General features: G+C 39.9%; 1 protein-coding gene across 6 annotated transcripts; it reads right to left on the bottom strand.

Moving 5' to 3' along the window:
• Window positions 1–4242: 4242 nt before the first annotated feature.
• On the bottom strand, window positions 4243–8548 carry LOC124858293. Of its 6 annotated transcripts, none has more exons than XM_047350280.1 (7): window positions 8100–8548; window positions 7934–7993; window positions 7623–7760; window positions 7340–7421; window positions 5072–5099; window positions 4758–4827; window positions 4243–4661 (listed from the first exon to the last, which is right to left on the bottom strand). In XM_047350280.1, exons 1-7 carry the CDS (start codon window positions 8193–8195, stop codon window positions 4458–4460), a joined length of 678 nt encoding a protein of 225 aa, XP_047206236.1. In that variant the 5' UTR covers window positions 8196–8548; the 3' UTR covers window positions 4243–4457. The 6 variants fall into 6 exon arrangements, 2 of the variants coding, with proteins under 2 accessions (XP_047206236.1, XP_047206235.1); XR_007035789.1 differs by having other exon boundaries at window positions 4614–4661; window positions 5072–5248; window positions 5385–7421; XR_007035790.1 differs by having other exon boundaries at window positions 4642–4661; window positions 5050–5248; window positions 5385–7421.
• Window positions 8549–10088: the final 1540 nt, after the last annotated feature.

The raw sequence follows: 10088 nt of genomic DNA, 5'->3' as shown, positions 1-10088 counted from the left end.
AAAAGCATCAAGTCATTTTAAGAAGATAACAAGCTGAGCAGCATCAGATATTAGTTGTTATAAATGTTAAACATTACATAAACATTACATTATAACGGTTACAGGCCATAGACATCATTTCCTGTCAAGCTAGGCTGCAGCTGGTGAAATCAATTCCCGCATAAGGTGGTGTTGTCTGGCACGGACGGACGTAATCAATTCAGGTGAAGTCATGTGATCGTCTGATATCTCAGAAACAAAAGCAGCAAAATAACAGTTTTAACAGCACAAACCTGCACAAACGGAGCACTAAAAAATAAGACAACACCGGTTCAATTCGGATAAAATGGGGGGATGGTGACGTCATCGGCCAAAATTTAAACTTGTAAAATCTCACAAATTATAACAGCACAAACGTAAATTTTAACGTCACAAACCTGCACAAACAAGTAGACCACTCTGGTTCACTTCGGATCAAAATGGGGTGTTGGTGACCTCTGGATGACCTAAAAAATAATCTTTAATATCTCAGAAACCACAGCAGGACAGAGGAAAATTTTAATGGCACAAACCTGCACAAACGAAGCACTAACCATTCTGTCTATTTACTGGAATGTTTCATGAGGGTTGGGTGTTAGCTTCACTCAGCTCTCTGTAAGATGTTAAAATCTTGGTATTGTGTTCTATAACCTAACCTTACTTTAAACTTCCTCACAACTTTCTTCCTGACCTGTTTGCTGTATTCCTTGGTCTACGTGAAGCTGTTTGGTCACTAAGGTTCTCTAACAATCCTCTGAGGCCTTGACAGAATGGCTTAATTAATACTGAAATTAAAATAAACACTCAGTTTACTTATCAGGTGACTTATGAAGGAAATTTGTTGCACGTCATTTTATTTAGGGAAATCATAGATAAGGGGGATGAATACAATTACAAAACAATCTTTTCAGATTGTATTTGTAGAACAAAACTTTAAAATCACAACATTTTACATCTAACAATTATACATTACTTTCCGTTGGCCTATCATATAAAATGTCAACATATGCTGAGGTTTGTGGTTGTAATATGCTAGGGAGCTGCATAATATATGCATGTTTTACATGAACTACTGAACTACTGCTTTATATCCTGTAAACCATTCCTATCGTTCTGAGGTAATCATATTACCTATTTACTGGAAAGTTAAAAAGCCTGAAAATGCAAAAGCACTTTTCCCATTTCTCTTTTCTGAGGCAGGTTTAAGATTTGTTTTTTGCCTCCTGCTTTTCCACATGTGACAATCCTCAGCGGTTGCTAAGCATGAAACAAGTAAGGAACTGATAGAAGTTATGGTATACTGCTATGCTTGCAGTCTGTGACAGAACACTGAATACAACAGCTATGAGAAAACAGCAGAGTGGTTTCGATGAAACGCAAAAACAGATGCAGTTATACCCCCCCAAATCCAAACGTTGCACCGTGATAATCCAGTCCTTTCCCGTTTCAGTCTGCTAGAGAGAATGTCATGTCCCTTCTCCCTTCTCATTGGCTGTCCAACTGAGTGCTGGGATAGATGCCTACCACACCAGGGAATTGTATCTTCCACATTAGTTTCTGTTGCATTTGCTGTCTCATTTTGAGCATTTAAGTGAAATGATGGCTCAGCCACAGGTTCCACTCTCAGCTGTATACCAGTCACTGCTGGGACGCTCACAGATCATTTAGCTCCAGGCGAGGTCACCTCCACTCTACCTACGTGGGGCTTTAATCTGACTTCACAGGGAGAATGATAGCCTTCAGCTCACCTTTGCTGTCTAACCCTCTTTATTTCCGGAATAATGATAGTTTGATGACCCATCAAAGCACAAGTAGATTTTTATAAAACAAAAAATCATTAAGCAGATTCAGAACTTGATAAGGCACCAGAAAGTCTCCCAAGAATACTTGATGAGTTGTCCGTACTCATTAGTTTGTGATTATTGAACCTTGTTTTTCATTTTCTTTATAAAGAATATTCAGCACAGGCTCAAGTTTTTTTGAATAAATAAACAAGCTGAGATATCAACAGGAACATTACAATCTTCTTTAAAGGTATAACTAACTTTTTTAGGTGTTATGAGTTGTTAGTATCTTACCTCCAGTAGATAATTCCTTTAACATCCTCAGATAGGATAAAGAAAAGGACGAATGGACTTGGGTGTCTCTGCTCTGTGGCCGATTCTGCTCCAATTCAGTATGTTGTGATTTAACAGAATACTTGATAATTCATAAAATCTCAGGAATTTTGAATGTTATGAGCCTCAGTTCAATAAAAATAATTTGCTATGCAACTGACATGCTTTTTAGCCGTACAGTAATGACAGTGAATGTGGAGGAAAACGTTTCCTGACTCGCTCCTCCAAAACACCCAAAGTGGCTCAATAATATTTAGATCTGGTGACTGTGCAGGCCATGGAAGATGTTCAACTTCACTTTCATGTTCATCAAACCAATCTTTCACCATTCTTGCTGTGTGTATTGGTGCATTGTCATCCTGATACACGGCACCGCCTTCAGGATACAATGTTTGAACCATTGGATGCACATGGTCCTCAAGAATGGTTCGGTAGTCCTTGGCAGTGACGAGCCCATCTAGCGCAAGTATTGGGCCAAGGGAATGCCATGATGTGGCAGCCCAAACCATCACTGATCCACCCCCATGCTTCACTCTGGGCATGCAACAGTCTGGGTGGTGCACTTCTTCGAGGCTTCTCCACACCGTAACTCTCCCGGATGTGGGGAAAACAGTAAAAGTGGACTCATCAGAGAACAATACATGTTCCACATTGTCCACAGCCCAAGATTTGCGCTCCTTGCACCATTGAAAGCAACGTTTGGCATTGGCATGAGTGACCAAAGGTTTGGCTATAGCAGCCCGGCTGTGTATATTGACCCTGTGGAGCTCCTGACGGACAGTTCTGGTGGAAACAGGAGAGTTGAGGTGCACATTTAATTTTGCCGTGATTTGGGCAGCCGTGGTTTTATGTTTTTTGGATACAATCCGGGTTAGCACCCAAACATCCCTTTCAGATAGCTTCCTCTTGCGTCCACAGTTAATCCTGTTGGATGTGGTTCGTCCTTCTTGGTGGTATGCTGACATTACCCTGGATACCGTGGCTCTTGATACATCACAAAGACTTGCTGTCTTGGTCACAGATGCGCCAGCAAGACGTTCACCAACAATTTGTCCTCTTTTGAACTCTGGTATGTCACCCATAATGTTGTGTGCATTTCAATATTTTGAGCAAAACTGTGCTCTTACCCTGCTAATTGAACCTTCACACTCTGCTCTTACTGGTGCAATGTGCAATCAATGAAGACTGGCTACCAGGCTGGTCCAATTTAGCCATGAAACCTCCCACACTAAAATGACAGGTGTTTCAGTTTCATTGTCCAACCCCTGTATATTTAGTCATGGAAAGAAAATGTAACCTTTGTGACTTCAAAGGATTCAAAAACCAACCTCTCTATCAAAATAATAACAAATACTAGAAAATTTCAGAAGAAATTTAGACGGGGCCTGCCTCTTGGTGCGTGCTTCTGGGACCACAAAGGTCCTCTGGCCGTTAGGTTTAGCTCCCATCAGGTTTGAGGGCAGAACTATGAAGAGCTTAAAAGAACTGTAAATTTGTGTGTTAGTTCAATTAAAGTCACCAAAAACTGTTTTCCATTTACCTGAAACAGGATTCAGGTTTCATTACGTGAGGTTAAAACATGGCCTCAGACTGGAACTTGTCATAATAATGCATTTCAAAAACAGCTGGGAACAATGGTTTAGCAGCAATAATAATGTTCAACCAAATTCAGCATTCTACATTTACATGACTAAATGTTTTTATTAAATATTGTAGTTAAATTTTATTCTGTAGCCAAGAGTATGATTCATGTTGATGAGGAAATAAAAACTTTCTGAATCAGGATGCATTTGTACCATAAGTTTTAATGGTAATTTACACAAGTAAATCCACTTCTTGATACTTGAGATAATTCAATTCAATTCAGTTTATTTATATAGCGCCAATTCACAACACGTCGTCTCAAGGCACTTCACAAAAGTCAGGTACATACATTCCAATTAATCCTAATCATTGAACTGTGCCGTCAGATTCAGTTATTAATTCAAATTGGATAAAAAGTTTTTCTGTCTAAGGAAACCCAGCAGATTGCATCCAGTCAGTGACTTGCAGCATTCACTCCTCCCGGATGAGCATGTAGAGACAGTGGACAGTCACTGGCGTTGACTTTGCAGCAATCCCTCATACTGAGCATGCATGTAGCGACAGTGGAGAGGAAAAACTCCCTTTTAACAGGAAGAAACCTCCAGCAGAACCAGGCTCAGTGTGAGCGGCCCTCTGCCACGACTGACTGATAGACATTTATTGATCCAAATAAACTTGAAGAACCAAGAGAAAGCACTATGAAATAACTGAAGTCCTTATCGATGACAAACATGACAATTAGTTTCCTTCAGAATGGATTTGAACAATAACATTTGGTCTGACAAAGCAATACATGTAATTAGTGCAGCTCAGTGATCTCCTGCTATAGTTTCTTTTGAAGCTCTTTGACTTGAGACACTTTAGTTTCCTGTTGGGATGTGATCTGCTGCTTCGCATCAGAGCCTTCATGGTGAGAAGTGGAGGAAAGTTCAAAATAGCCACCTGTAAAATTCAATTTAAATAAATAAAACATTAATATACATGGTACATTTTTTGATTGATTTGATAATTAACAAATGCAGTGGAAATTAAGCTTACATAAGTCCAGAGGTTGCAGACTGTGTGCCGCAAATGCTTGATGTTTGCTCCCGCCTCGTTGACGCTCCAGCTGTTGGTCAAGTTGTTGATGGCGATGACCAGTCCCACGGCATGTTGAAAGAAACACAGACATGATAAAACTTTCAAGCCTTAAGAAAAATCATCATCATTTAAAATCATGAACATGCAGATTTCTAACTACGTAGGTGACCCAGGAGGAGTCTATGTTGCAACTGCAGTAAGTTTTGAGAAAAATGTACAATCACAACTTCATTGTGTTGTTGCAAATTACCCTGAACTTGTCATGGACATACCTGGTCATGGGGCACGGAGTCCAGAAACCTTGACATAAAGAGACAAATTACTTCAATGAGAAAAGCACACAAAATAACTTATCCTAAACTCAGTTAAAAGCAAAATGAAAGCCATATCTTGTTCTCTGTAGACTGCTTGGAGGATCAAGGCTGCCAGGTGGGTTGGGGTGTCCTGCGCTAAAAGCATGGATACATGAATAATTACAATCATGAGATTCATGTTATATTTGAACTTTTACCAACAGCTACTATAATTGCAACATACAAAATACTTTTTAGGTTCATAGTCTATCATCAGCTAGATTTTGGATACCTTGGTGACGTATGATGGGCCGCTCTGCAAATCGACCAGGTCCAGCCTCCTCCATCTCTTCTTGGAACCCTCATGAGTCATACCGTGCGTTGCATGCTCTCAAGCCTGCAAAAACTTACTAAAACTGGGCAAAAAACGGTTATTTCCACTCAAAGCAAATTAACATAATGGCCAAGCAAACAGAGCGGAGTGGAGAATGTCCATAGTGTGGAAAAAACTGCTCCATGAGACTGGAGTATTGATTGGAGACTTGATTGGAAACTGATGTCGAACAACTCCTTTTATGCTGGTTTGTTCCTCAAATCTCTCGATGTACACAAAGTTGTCTGGTTTCCCTTTGATTTTTTTTGGTGTGGCCAGCTGTGGGACTATCCAGTTTCAGTCCTATTAACTTCACGGTTCTGTTTCCATCTTTAGTCCTGGTGATGATATCTGCAATAGTGCCAAAGGTTCCATTGACAAGACCATCCTCTACGTTCAGGTTTCTTATGATCATGACTCTGATTCCCAATCCGACCGGTAGATTGTCAGGCAAATCTCGTTTCTTGGCTTTGACGCAGCTACCTAGATTTGTCATGTTTCCTGTTTTTGTATCCCTCTTGTAGTCCTCTGCCTGAACATCAACTATTACTGTTGATAAAGAAGCCACAACTGCTGCATTGTGAGCGTCCACCTCTTTGTTTGTCGCAAAAACATTCAGGGAAGCTGGCGCAAGAGCTTGGTTGCTTCCTGGTAAACACATTTGATAACATGAGACTTGTCACAGCCCGCCCCTTCAGTCAAAAAATAAAAGAACGGGTCTGGATTTTGATGGACGCTTGAGTCTCATTTAAACTACGGCACATTTGTCTAATAAAATCAGGACTCAATTTGGGTATTTCTATTGCTGGCATGGCTCCACTGTTGACATCAACTTGGTATTCTGGGACAGGGTCTTGTTCTTCATTTTCATCGATTGAGGGTCGCTCCGCTACGCATTCCAAACGAGATATTTTTCAGGCAATCCTGTCATCCAAACATTCTCTTCATCTGGGGCCATGTTCATCAGTTTTCTCATGGGAAGGCTCATTTTCACACAGTCTTCATCAGTTTGGATAAAAATGACACTGCGTGATGACTTTTTAAGGGGTAGACTACATGTATGGGCTACTGACTCTTGAGCACTAACTGTTTTGAATAGGCCTGCATGATCTTTTTCATCTCGTCCTGTTGGTTGACATCGGACTTCTTTACAACTTCAGCAAGCCAAGCTGGCATTTCCTCTTCATCAGAAGTGCTCTCTGGTTTCTCAACACCTGGGCTTGCTTGTGTAGATCCAGGTGAAATAGTCAGATTGCTCAAGGCCGGAGGAGGGGCATCACCAATGTCGTCGCTGACAAACGATACTGGTACAAACTCATACGTGGCATAGGGGCCACGGTTCTCAAAGAGTTTGTACAGATGTTCAACCAAGAGCGTTAGGTTGCTAAAAGTCATGACCACTGCAGTTCCGTTAGGATAGGGCAGGCCTGCTGAGTTTCTGGAGTGAGAATCAAAAACTCCAAACCTACTGTCTCTGTCCCGGAAAACTGCAATGCACTCTGGATTCACCAAAAGAAAAGCATAGGTGACATTTTCAGACAGACACTCTAGTTGTGAAGCAAGAGGCAATCCCATTCGCCGTGATCTTTGAGGGTTATCATTCTGACACAAAACATGACCAACTCTTACACCCGTTGTGTGTACAGTGTAGATGTTCCCGTCTGTCAGTACTTGTTGGGGCATCTCTTCAACTGTCAAGTGATTATCAACAAATCTACCGTCCAACATGAGCTGCTGTTTAATGCCAACATAAAGTGCATCTCCTTGCTCAAGTACTCTGTCAAGTAACACTGTGTCACACTGCAACCCCTCACTGTGGTACGCTAAAAATGTCAGAGCCATACAGGTGCACTGGTGATTACGGGAAAATGTACCGTATCTGTAGTCAGCCTGGCAATGTGTGGCCCTCACAGTCTGGACAGGCGGACCGCTGGCGCAGGGTTCCAACGAAGAAGCCTGAATCATAATCAGAAAATTGCATAAATTTAGCATTTTTGCATAATTGTTTTGGCTCATAAGTTAATGAATTAAAAATATACAACTGTATTAAACAAAAACTTTCATTATCCTGTTAACAGTTCAAACAAACTTTAGTTTCCAGGATGTAGATATTCAAAATATTTGACATTTCAACAGTAGATTATTCATGAAAGTTACCTGGCAGCTGTCATCCCTGACATGGTCCTCGAGAGGCACGGGAGAGGACTTGGCGGGGGCGTCAACCTCCAACGTGGGGGCGGCTCTCCTGGGCTGGTGACGGGCTGGCCTGGTCCTCTCAGTTGGAGTTCCCTCCACCTGAATTCAAGAGGAGCTTTAAATTTGGTAGAAAGTACAGAAGATGCACAAAACTATACATCTTGAGGTCTCTGATTTAGGCTCTGTTGCAAATATATTTTAAATAATTTAAGACAACTTACATCCACTACTATTCAACTATTGAATTACTGAAAAGTAAACTACAGCTTTACCTTCTTCTCCGGAGACTGGGTGGGGGTCCAAGCCTGCGCGGTGGGTGGTGATGTCCTGGGCTGCAAACACAGGGATAATTACAACCATGTTGAAAGCACAAAACTACCAACAACTACTGTTATACTAGGAAAAAAATAAACTATTACGATTTATAACTCAAGATACCTTGGCGACGTCCGGCTGGCTGCCCTGCAGGTCCTCCAGGTCCAGGGTCCTCCATCTCTTCTTGGCGGCCTCGGAGCGTCGTCCCTTGCGTGGCATCCTGTTAAGACAATGAGAACAGAAGAAAACTGGGGGAGGAAAAACAGGTTATCTAGACCAAAGCAACAGAGAAAATACAAACTCTGAAATGCATTTAAATATGTTCCAAATTAATTAAACTGTTTGTGGGAAGATAGTGTGTGAGTTAATGTGTGTGTGTTAGTGAATATTATGTGTAGCTTTGAAAATAAATGTCTTGTGTGTCTGAATATGTTTATCTAGTCAGTGTGTTGTTTTCTGATTGAGATGTAACAGTAGTGTAGATGATTTAAGGTGGGTGTAGTAAAGCACAGGTGAAGATCACAGCTGGCAGCACTGGAAAACTTTCAAATCGCAAAGTCTCGCACAAGTGAAAAGCTGTAATAAAAAGCAAAAATAATATCCATTAAAAACAATGCTAATCAAAATATTCAGTTCCAAAATATATTTAAAACCAGGGATAAAGCTCAAAATTGCTCTTTAATGCTCTTAAAGGACCAATATCATGTTCAAATATCAACACATTTCATAACCCTGGTCATTAGTAGTATTTAAAAGAATCAAAACCAAAACAACATGAAGATTTTTTTGTGTAAACAAAAATAAAGTTTAACCACATTATCAAGATCTTTCACTCTAGAAGCTAATTAAAATAACCAAACACAGCTGTAACATGTTGAATTTGTTCTTAAATGTATATCCAGTCCATCTTAATTGATAAAATATGATAACTGAATAAAAGGCAAATTAAACAATATTGAACAAATACTGAATGGCAAGTCAACATAGTATAATAAATGTCAACATATATGAAGAGTTGCAAACAATCAGGCAACAAATTACAAGTAGTCATATGGTTGATTAGAAAATATTCCTCATGATCTCTGTGATAAAAGACCAACAAACTTAATACTTTAGTGATACATTTCTGTCTTTATTGTTAAAATAAAATCAGCATAAAAGTATTAAGATCCGTCTCTTCTACTAATGTGCAGTTCCACACAAAGACAGAACCAGCATTACATTGATCCACGTTTTCACCATCAGAAACAAAGCTTCACTGCAGAGCAGACGGTAAACAACGCATGTTTGTGCTGGTTTGTAACACGTGGTAGCTCAACAAACGATATATTTTATATTTTGGACCAGCAGCAGCCCAGCATGTTTGGGCAAAAACATGTAAATGGACATATGAGGGCAAAACAGCTTTATAAAGTAGATGGGTAAACCTCCCCAAAACATGTTTGAGCTTTTCAGGACATGCAGAACTCCTTTGAGACACAGCACACTATCTGATGAGTAAACACGGACTGATTTAAGATCGTTTTTTTTTTTTACCTCATTATACCTCAGCAATTCACTTTAAACCACACAAAAAATGTGAATACCATACAAAATATTAAGAAAAGCCCTTGCCTTTATTCTGTACTTTTCCGTGTTTATGTAAATCAAATACAAAGCAAACAATGAGATGCTATCAAGCTAGCATCTATACAAGCCAAAACCGAACATTTCACGACAACAAAACCTATAAAAACTCACTAGCTGTCTATAAACACGCATCATTTTTGTGCTAACAATGCATGATGATTAATGGAGTTGTATTTGACTGTCTGCTATATTATGAAAAAATAGTTTGTATGTGAGTCAGCCTCATGTTTGATCATTAAGACACATAAAGACCTTTGAACAACCAACAGTTGTCTGTGTGTTGGTTCTATTGTGATAAAAGGATCAAAAAAGTTGTGAATGTGTCCATACAGGCCCCTAATAAAATCCATTCTGCCTATTAGATTCATCTTTTGGAGACCAAAACTCAGCTGCATATGAATGTGTGTGAATGTGATGCAGCTAATTGTAAAGCTAACACAGAGTTCACCTAAACAAAACCAACCAACTGGATCTTTCTCTTTA

This window comes from Girardinichthys multiradiatus, chromosome 21, assembly GCF_021462225.1.
Source record: "Girardinichthys multiradiatus isolate DD_20200921_A chromosome 21, DD_fGirMul_XY1, whole genome shotgun sequence".
NCBI lineage: Eukaryota > Metazoa > Chordata > Actinopteri > Cyprinodontiformes > Goodeidae > Girardinichthys > Girardinichthys multiradiatus.
Note: the sequence above shows the minus strand (reverse complement) of the source record. Positions and strands in the feature narration are given on the sequence as shown.